This window comes from Ambystoma mexicanum, chromosome 3p, assembly GCF_040938575.1.
Source record: "Ambystoma mexicanum isolate Mex_15411 chromosome 3p, UKY_AmexF1_1, whole genome shotgun sequence".
Lineage (NCBI taxonomy): Eukaryota > Metazoa > Chordata > Amphibia > Caudata > Ambystomatidae > Ambystoma > Ambystoma mexicanum.
In genome coordinates, this window is record NC_090925.1 from 266445509 (window position 1) to 266472949 (window position 27441).

At 44.8% G+C, this 27441-nt stretch overlaps 1 protein-coding gene across 1 annotated transcript in view; it reads right to left on the reverse strand.

Annotated features, from left to right (window-relative positions):
• Positions 1 to 27441, reverse strand: part of COL9A3 (collagen type IX alpha 3 chain) — a 322714-nt gene that overhangs the window by 238108 nt on the left and 57165 nt on the right. Inside the window, exon 4 of the mRNA XM_069650770.1 lies at positions 14168 to 14239. Coding sequence (XP_069506871.1) covers positions 14168 to 14239 — 72 coding nt within the window. The remainder of the gene's footprint in view (positions 1 to 14167; positions 14240 to 27441) is intronic.

The following is a 27441-nucleotide window of genomic DNA, read 5'->3' on the forward strand; positions in this document are numbered from 1 at the left end:
CCGAAGATCCTTGTACCCAGGATAAACTATGGTGCACCGAAATACAAAATGCTTTGTCAAATAAAAAAGCCACCCTCCAAAAAAAATAGCAGCCAAAAGACGCAATATATCTAAACCGGAGGTAGTCCAAGAACCTGAAAAACTCCACCCAAAAGGCTTTCCTGCATTTAACTTCTCACAAGTTGGAAAGAATTATCACATCTCTTAAGCCTTCTAGATGCCAAGGCGACATCTGCCCTCCCCAAATAATTAAAGAGGCTGCCAGAGACCATTCATTACTAAATTAATAAATGCATCTTTTCGTACCTGCAAAGTCCCAACTAACCTTAAGGACGCCTGGGTCTTATCCCTGCTAAAGAAAGCCTCCTTAGACCCCACAATCCCCACCAACTATAGGCCTATTACTATGGTCCCATTCCTCCTTAATATATTAGATAAGGCGGCATACCTACAGATCCATCATTATCTGGAAACGTACAAGCTCCTAGGACTCAGACAATCTGGCTTCAGACCACTTCATGGTACCAAAACCACACTGATCAACCTGAAAATGCAAATTGACTTACTTAAGGACAAAAGGCAATGCGCGCTGCTCCTCCTACTCGACTTGTCGGCCGCCTTCGACTTGGTGGGCAACTCTATTCTCTGCAAGCACCTGTCTTCTGCGGCTAAATTCTCGCAAGAAGCTTCAGAATGGATCCAATCCTTTCTTAACAACAGGTCAATGAGGGTCTTCTCTCAGTCAGCAGCCGCTGACCTCTCCCCAATTACATGCAGTGTCCCACAGGGCTCCTGTGTGTCCCCCACCATGTACAAACTATTCCCTAAACCCCTATTCGACAAACTGGACCATCTGGGGATCATCTACACCAACTAATCTGATGATACCAAGATACTACTTCCCCTTTCAGGCGACTACGACCAAGATCTAGCCTTCTTGAACAAAATGTACCAAGTCATTCAGGCATGGATGGCGGCCCACAGATTATGCATGAATGACGACAAGACAGAAATCCTAATTCTAGGTGCTCCAGCCCACCTCAATAAACTCGATGCACAGTACTCTGCTTTCATTATCGATGGCATTACCATCAAAGTGGCTAAAGAGACTAAAACCTTAGGCTTCTACCTTGACTCCACCCTCAACATGGGTAAACAAGTCAACGCCACATCCTCCTCCACAGTGTACACATGTAAGCTGATCCATGCTTGCAAACCCTATCTATCCACCAAAAGCAATACCACCCTAGCAAGAGCCTTAATCATGTTGAAACTCGACTACTGCAATGACCTATATCAGGCGCTAGCAAACAAACCACTAACAAACTACACATTTTACAAAACAGTGCGCTGAGATCTGCACTAAGCATTCCTAAGAGAGAACGCAGCTCTGCGGCCAGAAGAGAAACCAGATGGCTTTCCATTAAAGACAGGATTCTATTGAAACTAGTCCCAAACACCCACAAATGTCTGAACAATGCCGCCCCTCTGTACCTCCAAGAAAAAATAAATCAGAAAATCGTTCGCTCGCCCCACGAGAGCTGCACATTCGAAGGGATTGTGTCCTCCGACGTATTCCTCATCTTAGATATATCCTTCCAGCTCTGCTGGCCTCGGAAAAATTTTTCTCCAGAGGGCGCTGCGCGTCGACGTCCCTCGAGTCGATGACCCTCGACAGCCGCCGTATCGACGCTCGACGTCATCCTGCCTATAAAGGCCGCGCGCAGCGTCCGTTGCTCAGTTCCGTTTTTCCGCGCTACTCGATGCCTCGGAATACCGTTGCTCAGTTCTTAGTAATATTTACTTCAAGTTATTCGAATCGTACTCAATGGCTTCCTCGTCGGAACCGACAACCCCTCGATCCGGCTTCAAAAAATGTCGAGATTGTGGGAAAAAGATGTCGTTGACCGATCCTCACAGAAATTGTCTGTGGTGCTTGGGAGCCGAACACCATTGTTCGGAGTGCGAGGACTGTATGTCCATGACAGCTAAGGCCCTGAAGGAGCGTAGGGGGAAGCTGGAGAAAGGTAAGACTTTTAAAGCTTCTTCTTCTTCGACGAAGTCGAGACATTCGTCTCCTCGTCACCATTCACGCTCCAGATCTCGGAGTGGGTCTCATCACTCCTCGAGATCGAAACACTCGAAGAGGAAACGTCGAAGATCCCCTTCTCCGTCTTCCTCTTCCTCTGTTTCGCCAAAAAGAATCCCTTGCCCCACGAAACTTAGTTCCCGGGCTGAATGGGAGGAATTCAGAAAAAACATGATGAGCGTCTTCGAGAAAGCGGCCTCGACCCCCTCGAAGACTGCCGAGAGCGATGCTCTGGTCGAAAGACCCAAAGGTCAAAAACGCCGCGAGTCGCAGTACCCGGCGAAAGAAACCTCTCGAGCGCGTCTCGAACCCTCGAGTAGGACTATGACCTCCAAACCTTCCTCGAAGGTTCCGTCGACGCCGTCGACGAAGGTTCCGTCGACGTCGAGGTCTTCGACGCCGTTGTCGAAGGGACCTTCCACACACAGGTCTGTCGACTCGACGCCGGCCTCGACACCGGCGTCGACGCCGAGAAAAGTCACGATGACCACACATCCAGTGACGATTCCCAGGCCCTCGACGTCGATGGCGTCGATATTGTCGAGTAAAATTCCAATTCTGTCGAGGTCCTCGAGGCCTCCACCTCTGTTTTCGACGCCACGCTCGAAGCCTTCGACGTCGGCGTCGACGACATCGACGTTTTCGAGGCCAATAATGACAAGTTCAGCACCCTCTGCCTTGGAAATGGGATTTACTCCCTTTATTAATTCAGAACAATTGAGAACTATATCCTCAAATTTAGAAGAGGGTGATTTGTCAGAACAAGATGAGTTACAGGGACCTGTAACCCCAGTTAGAGAGGAATTTTCCTCTGAAGAGCGCAGATTAAAGGATCTTCATGATTCTTTACATGAGGCAAGTGGTTTAGACACTTCCCCTGAGGTGGATTTTGCTAAACCAGACCCGGGGGAGCATGCTGAAACCCCCTACAGAGCCTTAATGGCCAGAATTACAGAGTTCATGGGGTGGTCTACACCTTCACAATCTTTCCAGCAAGATGACCTCACGGATATTCTTGACAAAGGCCCACAAGAGGATCCAGTGGTGCCCTTTCATAAAGCTCTTCAGAGAAAGATCATGACAAACTGGGAAACCCCAGATGTAATACCAGCAGTAAATAAAAAACTGTCTGCAAAGTACAGGGTATCTTCCACAGACCCAGAGTTCTTGTCTAAACATCCATCCCCAGAAAGTCTGGTGGTACAAGCAGCATCCTCTACCGACGCCAAGACGGCTTATCCTACTGTCCCACAGGACAGGGACGATACAAAATATGATGCTATGGCTAAGAAAGTCTTTTCAGCATGTAGCATGGCGTTAAAGTCTGTTAATGCTACTTGCACCCTTGCTAGGTTCAGCCATACACTTTGGGAGTGTGCTTCTACAGCGGCTGACTGCATCCCGGAGGGAGAAGAAAGGGATGCGTTCCTGAATATTATACAGGACGGTAAAGACGCTATGTGCGAATCCCTCCAGACGGGCATTGATTCGGCTGACAGTATCAGCAGAGCAATGGCGGCAAGTACATCAACCAGGCGGTTCGCTTGGTTGAGAAAGTCGGGTTTTGCCCCAGATGTGCAAGCCAGGCTCTTGAACATGCCATTTGACGGCTCTTCTTTGTTCGGGAAAAAGGCGGATGACAGTTTAGAGAAACTGCCAACTTCAAAAGCAGCAGCAAAATCCCTAGGAGCTGCAATCCGTCAGACTCCTTTTCGTCCCACAGGAACCTCTGCGAGGGGCAAGTCCTTTCGCTTCTACTCCTCATTCGGAAGAGGTAGAGGACGACCGGCTCAAAGGGGTCAAAGAAGAACTACCCGAGGTGGACGGGGTAGATATTCTAAAGCCGCAGCAACAGCAGGTGCCTCTTTACCATCGGCATCTGCATCAGCCGCCCCAAAACCACTCTGAGGACTTCCCTCACAGGACACCTGTAGGAGGCAGGTTGACTCAACATCTGGCGGAATGGCAGGCTATCACGTCAGATGCTTGGGCATTGGAAACAGTTGCCCAAGGTTACTGCCTACCTTTCCTACGTATACCTCAGAGTCATCCACCGGGGATCAGCTCTCAGAAAGCTCCAGATCCGCTCCTCTTGCAGGAAATTATAGACCTGCTAGAGAAAGGTGCCATAGAACCGGTACCTGTAGCAGAGAGGAACAAGGGCTGGTACTCCCCTTACTTTCTCGTTCCAAAGAAAGACGGAGGACTGAGACCCATCTTGGACTTGCGAGAATTGAACAAATTCCTCAGGAAAGACAAATTCAAGATGGTCACTCTTTCTCAGATCCTCCAGGCCCTTCAGTTTCAGGACTGGTTGGTATCTCTGGACCTTCAGGACGCTTATTTCCATGTGCCTATCCATCTCAAACACAGGAAATACCTGAGGTTCGCAATTGGCAACTCTCACTATCAGTTTCGAGTACTGCCTTTTGGGCTGACCTCCGCCCCGAGGGTCTTCACCAAGTTAATGTCGGTAGTGGCGGCAAGTCTAAGGAGGGAAGGGATTCACGTCTACCCCTACCTGGACGATTGGCTGATCAGGGCTGTTTCTCCGGAGCAAGCTCAGATCCAGCTAAATCACGTATGCTACTCCCTTCACAAGCTGGGCTTCTCCCTCAATTTAAAGAAGTCTCAAATGATACCATCGCAGAGACTCCAGTTCATAGGAGCGATCCTGGATACTTCCCTGGGAAAAGCCTCGCCACCAGAGGTGAGGGCTCAAGATATTCTACAGATGGTTACCAAGTTCCAACTTGCCCAACGTCTCCCAGCTTTCGACTTTTTGAGGTTGCTAGGCCTCATGGCATCCTGCATTTTCCTTGTGCCAGAGGCTCGCCTGAGAATGAGATCCCTCCAGTGGGCACTGAGGACTCGGTGGTCACAATTCTCAGGGAGAATGACAGATCTTCTTCAGGTTCCCGGCAGGGTGGCTCGAGACCTTCAGTGGTGGGCCTGTCAGGAGAACATTCTGAAAGGAGAACAGTTTTGGCAACCCTGGCCGGAGATAACAGTAGTCACGGATGCCTCACTCACGGGGTGGGGAGCCCACGCCAACGACTTGACCATCAGCGGTCGTTGGTCTCCATCGGAGTCCAGACTACACATAAACCTGTTAGAGCTGAGAGCCATCAAACTTGCGTTGAAGGCTTTCCTGCCAGTTGTACAAGGGAAGAACGTCCTGATAATGACGGACAACACGGTGGCCATGCATTACCTCAACAAAAGAGGAGGCGTAGGATCACTACCCCTGTGCAGAGGGGCGATGCAGCTCTGGTTTTGGGCAATCCAAGAAGGAATCTCTCTATCGGCAGTTCACCTAGCCGGAGAGAAGAACTTGACAGCGGACGCTCTGAGCAGGCAGAACACAGTCTCTCACGAGTGGGAGCTAGCTCAGGAAGTCCTTCAAGAGATCTTCGCCCTTTGGGGAACCCCTCAGGTAGATCTGTTCGCCACCAGCCTAAACAGGAAATGCGACCTGTTCTGCTCAAGGGAATTTCCTCCGAGAGGAGCTCTGGGAGACGCGTTCATAGTGGACTGGGAGTTTCCGCTTCTGTACGCGTTCCCACCGGTCCCTGTCATTCCTCAAATGATCAGGAGGTTGAGAAGATTCCGGCGAACCATGATCCTAATTGCCCCGGATTGGGCCAGGAGAACGTGGTACCCGGACCTTCTAGACTTGTCCATCTGCCCTCCATTTCGACTTCCTCTCAGAGAGAACCTACTCTCACAGAAGGGAGGTCAGGTTCTCCATCCAGACATCAAAACCCTCAACCTTCACGCTTGGCTTCTGAACGGCTGAGGTACAAGGATTGGGACCTCCCTGATGATGTTATGGAGGTGTTGCTTTCGGCAAGGAGGCCAGCAACAAAGTCTTTATACCGCTGCCGTTGGAACAGATTTTGCAGCTGGTGTAGAGAACAGAATATCGACCCATTTTCATGTGGTACACCAATGGTTTTGTCCTTCCTACTATATTTGGCAAATTCAGGCCTTCAAGTTGGCACCATTAAGGGCTATCTCGCAGCGCTATCTATCTTTAAGCGTACTGCGGAGGAACCATCCTATTTCAAATTACCCTTGGTAATACAGTTTCTAAAGGGGTTAACCAATGTTTATCCCCCAAGACCATTCCAAGTTCCCCTATGGGATTTAAACTTAGTATTAACTTTCCTGATGGGGACACCTTTCGAACCTCTCCATTCTTGTTCGTTAAGATTCCTTACCCTTAAGACTGTTTTATTAATAGCACTTACATCTGCTAGAAGGGTGAGCGAATTACCAGCTCTTTCTTGTAAACCCCCTCATACAATCTTTCACAAAGACAAAGTTGTCCTGCAAGTGAAGCCTAATTTCCTCCCAAAAGTAGTCTCTGAATTCCATATCTCTCAGAAGATTATCCTACCATCTTTCTATCCTCCTCCTCACCCGGGGAAAGAGGAAGAGAGGTTACACAGACTAGACCCTAGGAGGGTTTTAAGTTTTTACATTAATAGACTAGCCAGGATAAGACAGGCAGACCAGCTGTTTGTAGGCTACGCAGGTCACAAGCTGGGGTTACCAATAACTAAGCAGACCATTTCCAGATGGATCATTCTAGCCATTCTGGAATGTTATAAACTGGCAGGGAAAGAGCCCCCTCAAAACCTTAGGGCTCATTCGACCAGAGGTATTGCAGCTTCATCGGCCCTCAAAAGAGGCGTGCCGATTAAAGACATATGTGCGGCCGCTACATGGTAGTCTGTCCATACCTTTACACGTTTTTACAATCTGGATTCCTCCTCTAGTCAAGAGACTAGGTTTGAAAGGGCTGTACTGCATTCTATTCACCAATAGAAGACAGCGTGAAGTCAGTACTCCCTCCTCCGAATATAGAATACTGCTATGGGAGCCTATCTAAGATGAGGAATACGTCGGAGGACACAATCCCTTCGAAGAACAAGTTACTTCTTACCTTGTAACGTTCTTTCGACGGGATGTTCCTCCGACGTATTCCTCATCGACCCTCCCATCCATCCCCGCAGTTTTACTTCCCTTGTTGTTGCAGCTTACGCTCCTTCAGGGTGATTAGTCTAGTCCAAACAGTAACACTGTGGGCTACAAAACGGAACTGAGCAACGGACGCTGCGCGCGGCCTTTATAGGCAGGATGACGTCGAGCGTCGATACGGCGGCTGTCGAGGGTCATCGACTCGAAGGACATCGACGCGCAGCGCCCTCTGGAGAAAAAATTTTCCGAGGCCAGCAGAGCTGGAAGGATATATCTAAGATGAGGAATACGTCGGAGGAACATCCCGTCGAAAGAACGTTACAAGGTAAGAAGTAACTTGTTCATCTTGCTGTATAACTATGCCCAGATTTAACCTGAAAAGAGCAGGTGGGAATAGTTTCCCTGTCCAAACTGCCGTATACTGGAATGCACTACCTTTGCACCTACGAAAAGACCAAACCTTCCCAAACTTCAGGAATAATACAAAATCCTGGCTGATCTCCAACGACATCTGAATGTTATCTCATCGCTTCTGTAACTTCACTCTTTGCCATTCTTATTTTTTGTACTCTACCTGTAATCTTCATGTACTGTAAATACTATGCCTACCTGCAATTACCATGTTCTGTATTTAAGAAACTGCATAATCTTGTTGCGCAGGTACCTCGGGTAAGGAGCGCATCATAAATAAAATAAACAAACAAACAAACATAACTGTGTGCATCTCTGTGACCAAATTAGGAAGGCCTTATAAAACTGGCATTTGTGGCAAGATTCTCACTAAGTCATCCGGCCAGTAAATATGTTTTCAGTTTTCATTAAAAAGGGGCTCCCACCTCCCTAGCTCAGACTTCCCACTCTGAGAAAGTCTTGACAAATACTGCTTAACTACAGCCAGGGTACCCCTACTGGCTAAGCTGGCCCTACTCTTGTGGGACTAAAGACTGTGTAGCCCTGTCTACAAAATCCCTCAGGGACTTTCTAAGTGACCTTATCATGTATGGCCTAGCTGCCCTCCCATAGCCGGTATCTGGTGGCAGTCTTTTAGTTCTTCTCCTCTTTTAATAATATCTTTTAATATATCCTCTCTCTCTCCACCTTTCACTCTACCTTTCTACCCTCCTCCTGGTCTTGTAGCTTCTCTTACTTCCCCTGTCCCTACCTCCCTCGTGATCTTAGGACCCCTCACTACTCCTACCTTTGTTCTTCTCTACCCTACTAGCTGTACCGGCCACTCTCTCTGTCTACTCTCCAGCTCCCTCGTCTGGTCTACCACTTACCCCACATTCCTTTCTCCACACCCACTGGACTTTCTATATATTACTTTTCTCTCTCTCAACCACTCTGAATTCACCTTCTCTCTCCTAATCTATCCCAAAATATACTCAATCACTCTCTCATGCACCCCCAAGCATAAAACAAACATTGGTACCACTCTCTCAACCCCAACACCTTACCTTCACTCTCTACAAACACAGCAAAAGTCTACCCCAAGTACTCCTCCACCTGTTGCGCACTCCTCTCCAGGCTCTTGGTTCTCCTGCTCCCCCTCTGACCTCACCCACATACCCCTCACTGCAGACTGATTCTTCTGGGTTTTATAGCCCTCCCTTTCATGCCTGAAAGCTTCTCTCTGCATCCATCTACTACCCGAGTCATCTGCTTCTCTATCCAATCTCTAGCTATGCTAATCCCACCTCCTCCCATTTTCTCCCATTGTGGGCTGGAATTTCCTCAGTAAGTCTTCAAAAGGGTCCTTAGCCATGCCACTTTTTTAGTCTTCATTTTCCTCGAGCCAGCCATGCGGTCACTGTGGTTGGTTATTCTCTGGTTCTCTCCTGTAGCAAGTAAGTGATTTCCCACCCAGGATTTGGGGATGTTCCATGGGCCTCCACTAGGGCTGTGTCAGTCTCTACTGGTTTCACCTTGTTCATTCATTCCCATTAGGGCAACCAGTTTGTTCCTTGTGTTCTGGGCCGGATTTTCTCCATTGAACCCAGGTGCATTGCAGTTTTTGGATGGTGCTGCCTCTAGGCAACCATTATCGATTCCAGGGGTCTGGTGAGTCTTGTGCATGCTGGTAACCGTAGCCTCTTAGGAATCACCTGAAATTGAAAAGAAAGAGGCCTGGCAAGGAGAGAGGCTGCTAGGCATCAGGCCAGGGAAAGAGTTACCAAAATACATGCATGGCACCATGCAGGCCAGGGAACCAGGGCCAGGGATCCCTCTCCACTCCCCACACAACCTCTGGGGTAGGTCTACGTCTAGCCTTGCTGTGGTAGGCCCATTACCTCAGATTCAGAGGGGTCCTTGGCCACCCTTGACAGGGTCATAACCGTAACTTTGTCACACATTATGATATGTGTGTGTAACTAGGTTGCAATTATGGAAATTGCCACACTCTGTTTGAGTAGGACCCCATGGAGGTTGGCACACTGGACATCCTATTATTAACAGCACCCTACAAAATTTGAGTAACATTCGGAAATGACATCACTTACTGATTATATAAATAACACTCAGGTATGCTTTGTATTTGTTTTATTTGTAACGCGCACCTTCGGGCCCGGAGGCATCAGGGCGCAACTTGAACAGAGTTGCATAAAGAGCATATATAGATACATACTTTAGGCACAGGGCGAGTGTACATACATAATAGTCAGAGCATATATCAATCTACATAATTTACAGAGCAGAAATTAGAGCAGAAATTTTACAGGGACATAGAGCCAAAGGTGTAAGCCGGCGCATGGGCCAAAGCTAGTAGGGCAGTGGTGTGCAGAGCATGTTTCAAGGCTGATTGAAGAGCCAGGTTTTCGTTTTGGACTTGAATGCCCTGAAGGAATCTTCAGATCTAATGGTCATAGGGATGGCATTCCAAAGCTTGGAGGCGAGGACGGGGAAGCTTGAGCCCCCAGCTTTTTGAAGTTTGAACCTAGGGATCGATAAACAGTGGGTCTGGGTGGTTCTTTGAGGTCGGGTAGGCGCATGGCAGGATAGCCAGCTGCAGAGGTACAAGGGGGCCTTATTGGCCAAGAATTTGTGCGTGAGGGCTAGAGATTTCAGTGAAATTCTCTGTTTGACAGGTAGCCAGTCTAGATTCAGAGATGTGGTGGTTTCGCGGGATGTTTAGAGCAGCTCTAATAGTGTTGTTCTGGGTAATTTGTAATGTGTTCAGATTCTCTTGGCTGCTTCCTAAATAGAGGGCGCTGCCATAGTCAATTTTGGACATAATGAGTGTTCTGGCCAGTGTGACAGTATTCGGGGTGGTCAGAAATGGCCTGCAGGCTGCAATGAGTTCGCAGGTGTATGCCGAGGCTGATCTGACTGCGTTTGTTTGTTGAGATAAGGATAAAGTGGCGTCAAAGTAAAAGCCTAAGGTTTTAGTGTCTTTTTCGAAACTTGGATGGTGTTGCCATCAATGATAAACGACTGGTAGGACGGCTCAAGTTTACTAAGGGGTTGCGTAGTGCCCAGGATGAGGAGTTCTGTCCTGTCATCGTTGAGGCATAGCTGGTGTTGTGCCATCCAAGCTTGGATGACCATGTAGACGTCATTCAGGGCCTTGGTGTCAACTAAGTAGTGTCCAGTGATGGGAATGAGTATCTGGGTGTTGTCGGCGTAGTTTGTATAAGCGACACCCAGATAGTCGAGTACATCAAAGAGCGGTTTCGTAAAAACATTATAGAATGTTGGCGACACGCAAGAACCCTGAGGGACGCCACAGTGAATTGGGGAGGGATCTGCTGCTGCGGATTGAGAAAAGACCCGCATAGATCTATTACTCAGAAAGGATTTGATCCAGGCCGTGGCTGACGGAGAGAAGTGGGCGGCAGAGTGGAGATGCCTGCATAGGATTTGGTGATTGACCAGATTGAATGCTGCAGAGAGGTCGAGTAGAATTAACATGGCTAGTTTGCCCTTGTCCTTCAAGACTTCAATTTAGGTTTTAAGGTCTAGTAGAGCTGTCTCTGTTCCGTGTCTAGGACAGAAACCAGATTGTCTAAGACCTAGAAGATTATTGGATTCCAAGTACTCTTGGATCTGCAGCTATGCTGCACGGTCTATGATTTTGAGCAGGAACGGGACGGTAGTTATGGGTCTGAAGTTGGTAGGTATGCTTGGGTCTAAGGAGGGTTTTTTGAGCAGTGGGATCACCCATGCGTCCTTAAGGTTGTCAGGGACAGTTCCTGTTTTAAAGGAGGAGTTGATGAAGGATGTAATAAATGGGGCCAAATCGTGGGCAGATTCCTTAATAATGGGGGCAGGGCACGGATCACCCTGGCAGTTGGATGGTTTGATCCTCAAGATGATGTTTTCCACCTCAGCAATAGTGAGCGGTGAGAAGGCAAACCCTTTAAGATTGGGCAAGTCAGGAGAGTGGGCTCCAGCAGGGGTGGGAGGGCGATTGTCCAGTTTTAGGCTGTCTTGTTTGGTTTTGATTTTAGATTGTAGCATGGATATTTTATTCAGTAAGGCTGCCTGAATGTTAGCACACCATTTACTATCTTTAATGCAGGTGTCAGGGGGGTAGCTGGAGTTTCAAGCTCTTTTAGGATCTTAAAGAGTTCCTTAGAGTTGGAGTCAGCTTGCAGTATGCGGTTATTAAGGAAGTCTTTTTTCGCCTCGATAAACCGTCTTTGTGCGCATCAGAAGGGTGACTTTTGCAACGATTTTCGGCACAGCGTTTGGTTTTGCGGAGCACTCTTAACTGTGGTGTGAACCAGGAGTTAAGGTGTGCATGTGGTTTAGCCTTCCTAAGTTTGATGGGGTCAATAAAGTCTATAGCCGTGAGCATACTACGGTTGTAGATGCCAGCTAGGGTGGTGGGATCATTACAGGAGTCAGTGGCAGCATAAAGAGATGGGAGTAGCAGACGGAGAAGTTTCTCCTTGGTTATGTCCTTTTTGTTTCTGGTAGGGAGGGCTAGAGCTATCAGAGCCGGGACACGGGGGGTGGCTTCAATATTAAAGGTGATGATGTGGTGGTCGGACCATAAGCAAGGGGTATTGGCAAGGACATTGATATTGCAATTAGAGCCGGCTAGCCAGTCAAGGGTCCTGCCTTTAGAATGAGTAGGCTCTTGAATGTGCAGAGTGAAGCCAAAGTTAGTAAGGGCGTTTTCCAGGTCTAGTGCAATGGGATCTTTGGGGTCACCAAGTCCAAATTAAAGTCGCCTAAAATGATAATTTGAGAGTTAGTTTTAGCATTGCCGAGGAGGAGGGTGGATATTTCACCGACAAAGGATGGTGCAGGGCCTGGGGGCCTGTAGATGAGGTGGAGGGTGGCTGTTTGATAGGGCGTTAGTGAGAGTTTGACTGATAGTAATTCAGCTGACTCAAGTTTGGTGTTGGTCGATACTCTTAAATCAAAAGTGATTTTATGGATGATGGCCACGCCACCACCTCTGGTGTGGGCAGCAAAGGTGCAGTCACATCTCGTGATACCGCAGCCGGGTGATAAGGCAAGGGTCAGGGAGGGGCTGGATGCGGCATGTAGCCAGGTTTCAGATATGGCAATAAAGTCAAGATCTGAAGATGTTATGAGGTCTGCTATGTCTAGTGCATGCGCTGGGAGGGATCTGGCGTTGATCAGAGCGCCCTTGATGAGAGGCATTTTCTCCTCTGTAGAAGAGGATTTGCTATTAGTGGTTGAAGCGGGTGAGCACGGTGGTGTATGTAATGTTCGCTTGGAGATGTTACTGCGGGTAGGTCGTATGCGGAATCTGGTGCCTAGTCTCTTGTTTCTGAGAGATAAAGAGCACCGTTGATTCAGAGTGGGTTTCCTAGCAAAGTGTTCCAGCCAGAGGGCCGGGTCATTGAAGTATAGGTTGGTGTCAGTGTTGATGTGATGTAGACCTATGATGGTCGTCGTGGGGCCCATTGTAGTGGGTCACACTGCGCAAAGTCGGGTGGACAGAGCTTAGGTGAATCAGGGTGTCCGAAGGTTGATTGATTGTCGGCCGTGGGGGAGGTGTGAGTAACTGAGTGGTAATTGCTGCCTGAAAGGGCAGAACGTCGACAGTATAAGGAGCGCCCTAAGGAGCATGGTGGAGGTGCACGAGACCTTGGAGAAAGATGCGTCACACCGGGAGGAGGAGTAGGTGGTGGGAGCACACTGATGCTTAATCACAGTAAATACGACCAAGGACACAGGCTAAGAATGCTGTGGAGACGACTAGGGCCAGTTTGATTTTAGCTAGGGCAGTGTGAAACAGGCTCAGTAGGCAGTGCTAGTCAAAATTAACAATAGGCAGGTTCAGTTTTAGGTAGGGCAGTGTGAAACAGGCTCAATAGGCAGTGCTAGTAAAAATCAACAAGTAGCTTTGAAAGTAAACCCTGACATCCCAACAGCACCATTTAATATTGGTAGTTCTGTCCCCCATGATAATAGCACACTTTATCAGGGTATGTATCATTTGCGGTTCGATAGTGGTGTAGATTTCATACTGCACAACCTGGTGAATTTGGGTTTATTATTTGTTATTTTCCTTATTATTAAGGTGTAAGGATTACACAAAACCTTAAAAGTGTTAAGACATTCAAATAGTAAACTGCCCACACAGAGACATTTTCGCTTCAACTAGTGTAGTATTTGATGCAGTTACCATAGACTGAAGACGACAGATAGAAGCCAACTGACCTAGAGGGAAACTTGGAGAATTCCTCCAGGGGCTGGGGATCTAGAAGGCCAGTAGTGCTAGGGCATAGTAAGCCAGATGTCTATGTGATCTGTAGCTGAGGCTGCCAAGCCCTTATTGATCTTTCTGAGGCAGCACGCCTCTGACCATAGACAAGTCGCCAATGGCCTCTGTTTAACTCAATGGATCTGCAATCAAAGTGCATTGTGGGCCCATTAGTAGGGGCTGCTACAGAACAGCAGAGGAATTGTGGTTAATCTTGCAAATATGGGAACAATGGGTTTTAGGAAATGGTATGTCTTCAAACCCCAAAGGCAGTGTTTACGGTACGGTTCTATGTGTTCACTAGATTTGTTCGCTCTGTTTTGTCTTGTTTTGCTCTTTGCACCACCCAACTAACCAATCATATGTGTTTGTGGATCTTCCACATCAAATGACACCAACGTACTTACATCTATTCCTGGAAGTCCAGATAATCCCGGTTTTCCTGGCAGACCTGGTTTTCCTGCAGCTCCTTTAGGTCCCTAGAGGAAAGGAACAATGAGACAACATCAGTACAAATTCTTAGGTTCAGGAGGACAAAACACACTGCCAGACTGTAGGGTCACGTTTGAGGGTATGTGCAACCTGCACCCTGTACTGGAGGTCAGACGGTCTGATATACCAGCCTGCCCTTTCCACCAAGCACACAGGCATGTTAAAATTCCTTTTCTTCGGGTCACACTCATGTGACATAGAGATCATTGTCAGATTTTAGATTTAGTTTTGATAACCCTTTGACTTATGCAATTGAAAAACAACATAACAAGGATTTTCTTAATATAATTTTCTATAAGAAAATATTAAACTTTCCCTTGGAATTGGGGCCTATGAAGGAAAAATACTTTCCTCTCCCAACCTAAAAATGACAACATATTGTTTACTTTTTTGTCCACTCTAATGTACTCCTCTATCTAATGCCCACTCTTAATACATTTCTCCTCCATGCGCTCTATCCCTCCATCCTTCTGTGCAGGAATATATTAACTAAAGTGCTACCTTTTAGATAGACCACTAATACATTTCAAACCAATGAAAGTCTAAGTCTTAGAGACCACATGATGATAAAGAAAATGATACCAAGGAACTGGACATCCGCATTGGGCCTAAATGTGGGCAACTGGATCAATGAACATCTGACTCTCTCGACTTCAGAACATACCATTTGTAAATACAAGGGAGACATTAGCATGTTAGAGATATCCAGCATCACTTCTTACACAGGTACGGATAGACCCTGTGCCCCTCAGAAATGTACATTGACTTCTGGGGACACATGACCCACCTCCCTCACAGTACTTCCCGGGCCAGCATCTGCACCTTTTGCTTCACAGTACTGGAGTGATGTTGTATTAGCTATATCCTCCCTGTGGCAGTAAACTGAATCTCATAAGTTGTTCATCCCTAAGCCTTCCGTTCTTATGTATGACCTTTCATTGTTGCACTTTAGTTGATGCCCAGCAATTATTTCTTTTTAAACTTATTTCTCATATATATTTATGTGTTGTTAGTTAACCTTTGTGATAGAAAAAAAGAATGAAAACAAATCAAAACATCATCAAGTCCATCTTCCTTCTTTATATTACCATTTCTTCCTTCCCCAGGAAACTCCAGGAGGCATTCCAAAACGTTATAGTATTTTATACACTTGGACATCATGTGACCCATAGTTTCCAATTTGTTGCAACCCCCACACAACCTAACATACATACCTTTTCACAAGTCTCTAGCTATTTTATACTGAGCCTCTGTACTATTTCAGACTGTATTATTTTGAACCTCTAAGATCTTGGCTTTTTTGAAATATGTTAAGCTCATCACGTCAGTACTTATTTATCCCTTGTTCGGGAACCAAAGGAAAATAAAGCTTGAAAAAAGAAGACTTCCTGATTGTATAAGATTTTTTTTAGCCCATCATTTAGGTTGCCTTCCTCAACATTCATCGACCTGGTGTTTCAATAGGTTTACTTTGTCTACGATCAGCCACATCCCATTATCTGGCCAGGTGCACAAATGATACTGCCCATTTGTTTCCTCCATATTTCAGGAAACATTGCACTAATTGGTTCATTAGGTTATTGCAGTCCATTTGTGATTGGAGATTGCTCCACAACTCACCAAACACTGGTTACACCAGGTTTTAATCTTAGTGCCGCCATCAGAGTTGAGGCGGGCACTACCACAAGAGGACTGCAGAATGCAGCGTCTAGTCCTTCGATATTCCGTCTTCCCTCTTCTACAAAGGAAATCTGACAATAAAATAGGGATAATGTTTTATTTGTTTTATCTGTCTTAGGACCCTTCCTTTTCTCTCTCTATACATCTTCCCTTGCTGCTGTTGTTTTTTCTTTTGGGATATCCCATAATTTTTATGAAGATGATACCCAACTCTTTCTGTCCTTTTCCTCTTTTTCATCTTCCAGTCATGATAATCTTCTTGTCTCTAAGCTATCAACTCCTGGATGTTGGACCATTAGCTTGTTCTAAATACGACTAATATGTAAGCTCTCTTTTTTCCCCACTAACACTATTGCTCCCTCTTCTCCTCCTCCCTTCGTCTTATTTCCCTTCACAACTTCCAATTTTCGGGTTCTGCCTGTAATCTTGATCTATACTTTCACACTGACTTATCTTTTTCTTATCATATTTCTACTATTCACGAGCTTGTGACTACCATCTTTTCAATATTAGCAAATCATGACTTTTTCTTTGACGCCACTAAACTTCTGATCTCTTCACTGATTATTCTATTGTTCTGCTACTGTTTTTGGTCTTCCTGCCTCTCGCTTAGTTCCTCTTAAGTCTGTTTTAAACGCTTCTATTCATCTCTTATATCTCATTTCCCCTCATGATTCTATCCCCCTGTCTTTATCCTCTGTTTGTTTGCTTCCTTTTCACTCACGTCTTAAATTCAATTTTCTCTGTCTTGTTTTTAAATCCCTCAATGGCCTTGCGTATTCTTATCTTTCGTCTCTTGTATCTTTATATTTTCCTTCTCGATTTCTCCTCTCTCAGTCTCAATTTCTTTTTCAACAGTTCGTCGGCCCTGTGTGCCCAGTCACAATTTTGCTCCTTTACTCTGCTAGCTCCACTTCATTGGAATGCTCCCCCTCTCTCTCTCTCTGCTCTATTAACTCTTACTATTCTTAAGAATCATCTCCTTCACTTCGGATGACAACTATGAACATTTTGTATAGCCTTCATTTGTACCGTAAAGTGTATGTTCAGCACTTTGGTGTAAAGCGCTATATAAATTACAAATGAATAGAAAATAAAAAAATACAAAATTATGATGATAAGCAACTCTAATATGACTGGGTATTATCATACAAAGACAAAAGCCACGTATATGCCATATGCGTTTCCTCACATACCCATAGACAATTGTACAGTCGCAGGTAATCATTTGTGGGTCCCATTTACGAACGTATGAATGATCAGTCTTTCCAGTCCTAAGATTGCGCCCATTATTACTGTACACTACTGCCACCAGTAGGTTAATTTGTTACAACGTACAAGCAGTATGAAAATGGCTTTCATCTTGCTCATGTTTTCTGAACATGAATACAGCAGCTCAAAATAATGGAATGTGTTCCAGTGCTAAGTGCAGTGCAACTATTTATTCATCTTTTTAAATGTGCAACTTTAGGGCACTGAGCCACAGCATTTTAAGGTAGCTTCATATGTCAATGCAATTAGATAAAGTTGTAGACCTTGATAATAATACTTTGCTCTCCTTCTGCCTCATTTACACGAATGAAAATGTGATTGCGATTCCTTACGTTTGATAAACATGTGAGGAACATTCTTATTTATTAAATAGGTTGAAAAGATCAGTCCTTATACATTTATCATCCATCTGTTATAAATAATAACTGACATGATATGGGTGTAGTTGCAGACCCTTATAGTTTTCTCTACCCTCTTTCTCCCTTACACCAATGAATGTACAATTGGGAGCCTTTAAATGCGCTATAATCTTGAGAAATGCTCTAGTCTATTAAATAGGTATACTTTTTAGTTTCTATACGTAATATTGTACCTTCATTACAGATAATAACTGACATAAAATAGAGAGGAACTGGGGGAAGAAAAATAAAAGACCAATATACACCATTCGCTACAGTGAGTAACTAAAACACAACGATTACATTAGTATTCCCCTTAGGGCAGGCACATTTTACCTACCTTAATACTTAATATTATTGTACCGAAATGCATTAAAAGACTTTAAGTACCTTACATTTTATATTGCAGAACTTCTGATTTTGGCGGTGAAAGTGATTTACCGGTTTCTAACATATCCTTTGTCCTGATGAATGCAATAACTAAATAAATTACAGAAACCGGTCGACACAAATTTGTGGAATGTGTGCCAAAGTGATTGAGACTGTCCTACCGATTTTACTGCTTTGTTGCATAATTGGCCCATCGAGGCTCTGGGGTAGCAGACTACAGGAGGACGAGTCTCCCATGCATAAGGTCAATACACCAAATCTGAATCTGTATTCTTTTTTTAAATTTCAGAACATATTTAGCACTAATGGGTGTTTCCTTTGGTTTTTGGGCTTCTACAGAAACTTCCATAACTTCACAAACTTAAATTAAAACAAGTTTGTTGAAGCATGCTATCCACTTTTAGAAAGGCGATACACACTTGTTACTCTAAGGATATGATTCCTTCAAGGGACAGCTTAATTCTTCGGTGTGCTGCTTTTTAAACGTAAGCAGTTACAAACTCTGCTTTGTTATACTCTGAAATCTCCACGATAGGTAGGTAACTCTAAATTTAGACGGGCCGCAGTTCTGTGGGATTAACATTTCGTAGGAATCCATTGTAAATGCCTCCAGAAATCAGTAATTTTGTGAGGAATTTACTTTTTTTCATGAACATAGCGGAAAAAGAAAGAGTAAAAGTGATTTAGCCTATTCCAATTCTTATTGAATTTATTTTAATTTTGCACAGAGGGGACCTTTTTCAATGAAGTGGAAACAGAGGAGTCCACCTCCATGCAATACACTTTTCAATAGGGAACAAGCCCAAGAATGTACTTGAAGACAAGCAGTAGAAATTCGAAAAAGGACTGATTTTTCATAGAGAGGCATTCAGCACGGATATGGTTTTGGGTAGTGGGGAACAGTGGGGGAGGCTCTAGAGAGTGCCAGTAGCCAGGATGCTATTTTGCCAAACAGGTAGAAGAAGTAGAGGTGCAGGCCAGTTAAAAGGCTAACAAAGTAGTCAGAATGTTTGAGTAGCAGAGTTAGTATGAGGATGTTAGCAGAATGCTAGGCAAAGAGGGAGCCGGGTTTCCTGGTGCTGTGCTAGTTAATCCTCGAAGCAGTTGCAGTAGCAGTGATAAAGTGGTGAAGATTGACATCATTGCCAAATAATTCCCCAATGTTGTGTGTCTTAAGGGCATGAGAGAGCCGGTGATGGGAAAAGAGATTGGAGATGCAAGGACATGCAGGGTGTTGGAGACAGGGAGGTTGGGAACTTCAGTCTTCGAGGAGTTAAGTATGAGACAATAAACTGCAACACAGTGACGTATTTCTGAGAAGTAATCAGAGAGGCGTGCAGACAGATCGGGAGTCAGAGTAAGGAAACAGAAGAAGATTTAAGTATAATCCATAAAGAGGTGGTAGGAGCACCCTACAGAGGAGATGAGGTGCCAAAGGAGGTGGTGTAAACGGTGAGGAGTAGGAGCTCAAGTACGGAGCAATGGAGGACACAGTCAGAAAGGGAGGTAGTATCAGAGGTAGCTACGTTCCATGAGGAAATTATTAGAAAGGTAGGGGGAAATATGATTGAACGCACTATCATGATTTCCAGTCACAGCAAGGGTCTGAAGAACAGAATCATGGCCAACATTATCAAAGGCAGCAGAAGGGTCTAGACGGATAGGGAAAAAGGAGAGTTTACAATGGTGAACAGAGGTCAGCAGAAAATTGAGACACAGTGAAGGGCTGTGCCAGTAGAGTGTCATCTGCGGAATCTGGACTGGAGAAGGTCACAGGTGTCATTATTACCAGGGTAGGCAGTGATCCTGTTGAAGACGAGCCTCTCCAAGATTTTTGAAAAGTGGGGCAGAAGAGATACAGGTTGATAATTAGAAGGATTGTTGGGCTGAGCTGAAGGAAGAATCAGTAGGTCAGTAGATATCTTGAAGCAGGAAGGAACGATCCCAAGAGAAAGGGAGACATTAAAGATGGAAGGGACATAGGAGGCTTTAAGAGGTAAAAGGTTGTTGACTGTCTGTGGGTTAAACAGGTCAACATGGTGGCACAGGGAATGGTTGTCCTTAGAATAATCATCATTTCAGTGGGAGAGAGTGAAAAGAAGGAATGTAGGTGGAATATGGAATCACATTTCCTGGACTTTAGAGACGTTGGACAAGAAGTACTGGGCAAATTCGTTAGCAGAGAGTGTAGAGGAAAGTGCTTGGAGGCCTGGGTGAGCATACGGTTCTATGTAGTTTTGCCAAAGTAAACAATATATATATATTTATAATTTTGAAAGGTGTGAGGTTGTCCCCCATATGTCCCATCCCCAATACCACCCCTCCTCCCAAAAACCCCATCCCACCTATACTAGTTCTTCTTAAAATGCATATATATATATATATATTTCCCCGTCCATCAAAGTAATTTGGTCAAAGTAAATTACCATGTTGTAATTTACTTTGCCAAAGCAACGGGACACAGAGCAAACATGGATTGGATGGTGGAGAAGAGGTCACACAGGTGAGAGCAAAAGAGCAATAATGAAATAGGTGGTATAGGATGATTTAGCAGAGTCCACGGCTGAAGTGAAGGTCAGGAGGGCTTTCTTATAGGCACCGTTGCGAGGCGTGCCACGGCTCTTGCACCACTTGCAAAGGTGGTGTTGCCTGGCTGACTTAAGGAGCCGGATCGGAGGTGTGACCTTGGATTTGGGGCGAGGGGTTGAAGAAGTGAAGGTTTGAGAGGGATATCGGTTCTCTAAGGCGGAGTTGAGAGCCATGTCGAAGTCAGAAAGGGCCTTTTCAATGGCAGAAGCCTGGGGAGGTGACTAATGATAGGCGGGAGGTCCTAACATCAGCTAGGTGGGGACAAGGAAGTCAGATTTAAATTTTAGTTTAGAGATTGAAGAATTTCAATGGAACAGTAATACTGTAGTGAAGGAGAGAGTGGTCAGATGGGGAAGGGTTGACAGTGACATTAGATAGCGAGGAAGAGAGGGGGAAAGGTGATCTTCTGTAAATTCCCTGACGCTCCAGCATAAACAACTCTTGATATAAAGTCAATTTAAAACTGTATTATTTTGAAGGCAGATGAGTTAGTTCAGATTACTGCAGTGTCAAATAACTGGTTTTAGCAGTTTATACAGTTTTATTTGAACAGTATACTTTAAAAAATGTATGAGTAATCAAATGACATAAAAATAGAAAAGCTGTAACTGTTTTTAAACAAAGCAAAACATTGGTTAAAATATACACATACGACTTTAATCCGCTCAAGCAATTGTTGTGTGAATAGCTACACCTGAATAATGTAGGCATATACATTTGATGTAGAGTAATGATCCATAAGGCAGTCCAGCTTCAAGTATAGATACTTCCACAGTGAATTGAATTGGTCTGATACCAAGATGGAGACTTCACAGTTTAAGGGTTTCACAACAACAGTCAGTAAGAAAACCAGCCATTCCTTGTTATTTTACGTTAGTAGGGTTTGTACTGCGTACCGCTGGTATTTCTATGGACTCCAGGTTCTCTGGAGAATCTAGAAAATAATGGGGGAGCTTGGTTAGTTGGGAGGAGAGGAAAATGCAAGATTACAGAGCTTTGTGTTGAGGTTACAGGCCAGAAGAACACTGAGCGCTGCGTTCATGCACACTTTTTAGGTGAGAAGTGTAGGGGGTATAAAAGATGCTGTGTCCAGAGTGGTGGCCTCATGCTTTTAGTGTGGCTGTGTGCTGGCCGGGGGCTGGGCATGTCAATTGTAGTTAGAGGTACGTTTGTGATGCTTAAAGTTTAGGAGGAGGGTCTTTAAAAAAAAATAAAAAGCTGTATGCCAGTGTCTGGTTTGTGTTTCTCTGTGGTGAGAATTGAGGGTTAATCACAAGGTGGGGAGTGTTCTTGGGGTTTCTGTTGTGTTTTTAAATTATGGGTCTTGCTGTTGGCTGCATTATGCTGATAGACATATGGCTTTAGAGGATGATGTGTGAAGATGTTCTGTGTTGAGGTTGAGATATTCTGGGAAACAGAGAAAGCATTCTCATATGGTTTTGGCGGTGCCTTCATGTGATGTCTTCTAATCGTTATATGCTCCTGAGTGTTGTGCTTTGTGTTCTAGGTGGACGGTTGGGAGCCAGTATGTTGTTCCCCTTAGGTTGGGTCTATGAGTGAAAGTTGAACTATTGAGGAATGTCATTTGCGCTGCTTGATGGGAGTAGGATACACATTCTGCTTGTTAAGCATTGAAGAGACAGATTTTTAGGCTTTTCCTGAATTTCCGCTGGTCCTGTAGGGTGCGAATTTCATTTGGTATCACGTTCCAGTGTTTGGCCACCATAGTGGTAAAGGCAGAAACTCCATGCCTTTCTTTGCAACATTTTTTGTTTTTGAATAGTCTGTTGTTTCTTGATCTTAGCTCTCTGGTTGGCCAGTAGAGTGAGATTCTGTTTTGGAGGTATGCAGTAATAAAATTGCGGCAAAAATGTTGCCGTTACAAAATATTGCAGCAAAAATGCTGTGGTTTGACCTGGTAAAGGTGTACCCCATTATACAATTTTTAGGGAAGTGGGGGTTAATGGGTCTGGGGGTATCAGGGGTGTCCCCTGCATCCATTATATTGATGGCGGCAGCAAATCACGGCCTTTTTGATGCAATGTTTTGTACAAACAGCAATTTTTTCCGCGATTTTAACACATGGAACCGTTTTGGAGGAATCCTGCTTCTTGACCTTTAAGTGCTATGTGGGTGATGCAGAGGGCCTTGAACTGGAACCTCTTTTGGATTGGTAGCCACTGGAGTGCTCTGTTGAGCCCAAGTTGTAGTTTAGCTGCTGGGTTTTGGATCTGTGGATTTTTTGTGAGATAGTCCAGCATACCTAGGTACATTTTGTTTATGTAGTCGATTCTTGAAAGAATCAGGGAGATGACGGCCAGTGCTCTTTGTGAGAATGAGAGTTAGGGCATAATCTGTCGAATAGTTAGGAGATGGTAGAAGCACTTTTTGACTATTGCATTGATTTGGGGTTCCAGCATGTGAACGCTGTCCATTAATAGGCCCAGTTTCCTGTTCATTTGAGATGTTTTTGGGGCAGTTACTCATTTCCAAAGGCCATGGTAGAGGTGCTTCAGGTGCGGTGTACGATGAGAATGAATTATTCCATTTGTCCGGACTGCGTTTTAGGTAACTGTCCTTCATCAATTCACTCACAGGTGTGAGGCAATTGTTGAGTATGGTGCTGGAGTATCCATCTTCACTCATTTTGTACACGATTTAGAGTTGTGTTATCGAGTCCAGTTTCTGCAAGCCTTCTAATAAGTTTACTGTTGTTAACAGTGTCAAAGGCCGCAGAGATGTCAAGAAATACGAGTTCTGAAGTGATGTTGTAGTTAGCAGTGATTTTGAGATCGTCCCAAAATAAAAAGAATGCAGATTCAGTGCCTTCCATAGGTCTGAAACCAATATGTGTGTGATCTATTAAGTTACTCTACATGCTCCAATATTTTATTGTATATGTAGTGCTAAAAATTATGACTTGGGAATGTCTGTTTGAGATAGGAAAAACGTTGGAGGGGTCTTTTGTGTTTCCAGTGTTTATTTTAGAAGTGCTTTGACATAGGCAGTCTTGAAAGCTTTTGGTACAATTACCTTTTTCAGAGATTAGTTAATCATTTTTAAAAAGTAGAAAGCTGATGTTTCCTTGTTAAGAATCTCTTTGTAAATGTTCAGAGGGCAGGGGTCAGTCGGAGAGAAAGCTTTGTTGCTGTGTTTCACCAAATTATTTAAGTCTGGTTAGGATATTGGCTTAAACCTGTTAATCGTTGGGGTTGTAGACTAATAGCCATTGTCTGTGGGTTGACTGTTGGTTCCAATTTTGTTCCTTACTGTAGCGTTGATGGATTTCTAGATGTTAGTTACTTTGCTTCTAAAAAGGTTGGTGATATCATATAGTTTTTGGGTAGGTGAAGGTACTTTGATGCCGGAACAGGTTTTCTCATCTCATTAATGATTTGATTAAGTTCTTTCTCTGGATGAGGTACATTATTCTTTTCTGCTCTGTAGTGACAGATCTATCTTTGGTAGGCAACCTTATCTTGTGGGTTGTATTGTTTCCTCCATGACATTTTTAAGTATTCAATTTCTTTTTTCAGTTTTCGTATGTGGGGTGTGAACCATTTTTTTTAAAGTCTTATTTTTCTAAGAGTGTGATACGTTTTAGTGGGGTGGTGTCTAGTGTGTTGATGATCCAGTAACATAGTGTTGTTAAAACTCTGGTATTAAGTGTCCTGGTTCGTTGGGGTTGGGTTTGTGCTTTTCCATAACATTTCCGAGTTCCTCCAGGTTCAACCTGGTGGTTTAATTTGTGAGTCGGAAGTTGACTCATGTGTGCTGATGATAAAAGGAATAATTAAATGACTGTTAGTTCCCCATCTTAGCCACTGGTCTGTAGTGTACCTGCTTGTGTGTCTATGTGGAGGAGTGGATGATCGGGACATGACTGACCCAATTACATTCCCAAGACCAGGACTTCTGGAGTTTGTCTTTTGTGTCCAGCATAGCTGACATTCCAAGAGGTGTTTCAAAACTCATCAGGATTTAAATCTATTGGGTCCTTGTGAGGGGAAGGGGCTGGTCCATAAATCCCAGGCTACTTAACACCTCCTTTTTGCAGTGCTTAATTTGTTGGGGTGTTTGCCAGGGCTCAGCCCTGGCACTTATTTTTGAGCCCCGGCACTTATTGTCCCAGACTCACTTTAATTATGAAGCGTTGATAGTCAATGCATCCATCAACCACAATGAGCAGGTGCGAGCTGTAGTGTAACCCCAAATATGTCGACACTGTGGGGAGCAGCTACGGGTGGTGGCAGCAGTGGTGCCCACCCACAGTGTCATAGGAGTGCTAGAAAATATTTGGGCCTTGGCACTTATTTTTTTCAAATCAAGCACTGTGTAAGCCCAATTCCTGAGCAAGAAGGGGGAAGAGAAGTCACCTGTCAATTTATCCGTATTGAGTGAATTTTTCATTAAAAAAGAAAACGAGAAAAAAAATCGATTTAAAAAGACCGCTCAGAGACCGCTCTGAGCGGTCTTTGCAAATCAAACTGTTAGCCCCTGTGACGCACATGAGTGCATACACGAGCTGACAGGCATGGCCGGGCCAAAAGAGGAGGTATGCGGATGCCCGAGATAAGTGTTTTTGGTGTTTGAAAGTGTGAGTGTCTGTGGGGGAAGAGGAGGAATGTTTGTAGGAGTGTGAGGGGGAGCGGGTAAACGTGTGTGCATGTGTCAGTGTGTCTGGGGTGGGAGTTGCCAGAGGTATGGTTTCCTGAGAGGGTTTAGGCGGGTGAACCCCCCCAGTAATAATGATAATGATGTATTATTTATATAGTGCCTTAATCCAAAGCGCTTTACAGAGCACATAATTACATACAATATCACCCAACCGAAATTGGTACTCATTTATCGACCTCGGAAGGATGAAAGGCTGAGTTGGCCTTGCCGGGATTCGAACCTGCGACCTGCAGATCACGCTCAGATCGCAGCAGCGAGCGCTCAACCCACTGAGCTATCTTACCGTGTGCTATTTTCACTTTTAAAGGTTGCACACAAAATGGGCGAAATAAATTGGTCTTTTTGATGTGCAGCCTTTATAAAGTGGAAATATCACATACAACCAATTTATCCATTGGCGAGGATGGCGGGGATGCGTCTGCTGGATATGTGGAAATCCTCACGTTGATCAGAGGCCCAGGAAGCGAATTAGTGGGGCTGTGGAAACGAAGATTAAAGGATTAGTGGAGCTGTGGGTGAGAGTCTTCCATGTGCCTCCCTCTCATGTCCCTAGAAATATGGTGGTTGCCTAGTTGGCGGCCTGGCAGACAACACATCTAAGAAGAGGCCTGGATGTTCAAGGGCTGGCTGACAGAGATCCCTGGAGGGTATAGCCAGGTAGAGGACAATATTAGCGAATATCTAGTGATGTGCTGATATGGTAAAGATTGTTGAGCAGGCTTGGGGTAATGTTGCCATGGATAGCAAGTGCTGTAGGACAGAAGGAAGTGCTGGATAGAGTGTTCAAATATGGTCAGATGACACAGGAAGCAAGAAACGGTGGTGGCGTATGTCAGAGGCAGTGCCACCTTCACATGTAAACATACACACACATCATAGTTTATTCAGAACACAACCAAAGGAAGGCAGGCAGCAAACCAGGAGGTGGAAGTGGACCAAAAGGGGTCAGACCGCATACGCCAGGAGTGCTCCACCATGGAGTGCATGCCAGGAAAGAGAAGTGAAGCCTCTGAGGGCTCAGAATGAGCAGAGCTGAATGGGATGAGCTGGTTTGAGGACTTTGAGCTACAGAAGCCTTTAAGTAGGAAGTGGAATTTGGTTTTCCAAGTGGGAGGAAGCAGAGCTGGTGGTAGAGTGGTGGGGCCAGTCACAAATGTGAGTGCTTTGCAAGGTATGTGTGCTTATTCCCACTGCTCCAAAGTAGCTGTCGATCAGCTCCGAGGTGACATTAATTGTAGACCTGACCTGGGAGGTCATAACTTGCCATTCATGGGGAGACTGTCTGATAATGTTTTGGATCCAGAATCAACCAACTTGATTTCCATGCCATCATATCCAGCTGCCATTCAGGTTTCAACCTACCCTCCATAGCCCAATGCCATCTTTAGGTGCTACTAGCACTGGTAGTCCACGAGTTATTCATGGCCTAGACAAGAGATTACACGTGTTGAGGCAGAGTCATCTCGTGTGCCCTGGAGAACCCATGGGGACGAGTCCAGTCCTAGCTATGACATCCAGACACTTGCAGAGTGTGGGCCTGGAGACCAGTTGAACATTTGCTCGGACAAGCAGAAGAGTTATATTTCCTTGAAGGCTACATGTGAGCTCAAAGGGGAGAAAACTTACATTCCATTCATGGTATACACCTGTTTCCTTCTCCCAAACCACCAGAGACAGAAGGTAGGAGCCAGTGCATGAGAAACTTGTTCTATTCACGTTCAAGATCCAGGCCAGGTTGTAGTTTGCAGTTCAATGGTTTGCGGTGCTTTATGACACCCCCTCACACGAGGAATTGCTACCCTTTTTCTGCCGTGGGGGTCTTATTTCTAGTTGGAGCACCTGAACAACATTTCTTTGTTAAGCGCTTGTTTTAATACTTGCACTTAGTTTGATACTTCACTTTCCAAAAGTAACTTCTGTCCTATGTACAATTTCTTAAACCTCACTTTGTTTTATTCAGAGAGATGTTTCCCTTATGAGGACACTGATTGTTTTAGTATTCTGGTTACATCTGTAGTGTTTGTAGTGTTTAAATGTATCAAAATGTCTATTTTATTTTTTAAATGTACCTTTTTTATCCATTTATTTGGAACAATGTGCTTTGAACAGAAAAACCCCATCAGAAGGTGAACACAGTAAATGGGGCAGTCCTGCTGCCAGATACCTTACATTGGGATATTAGA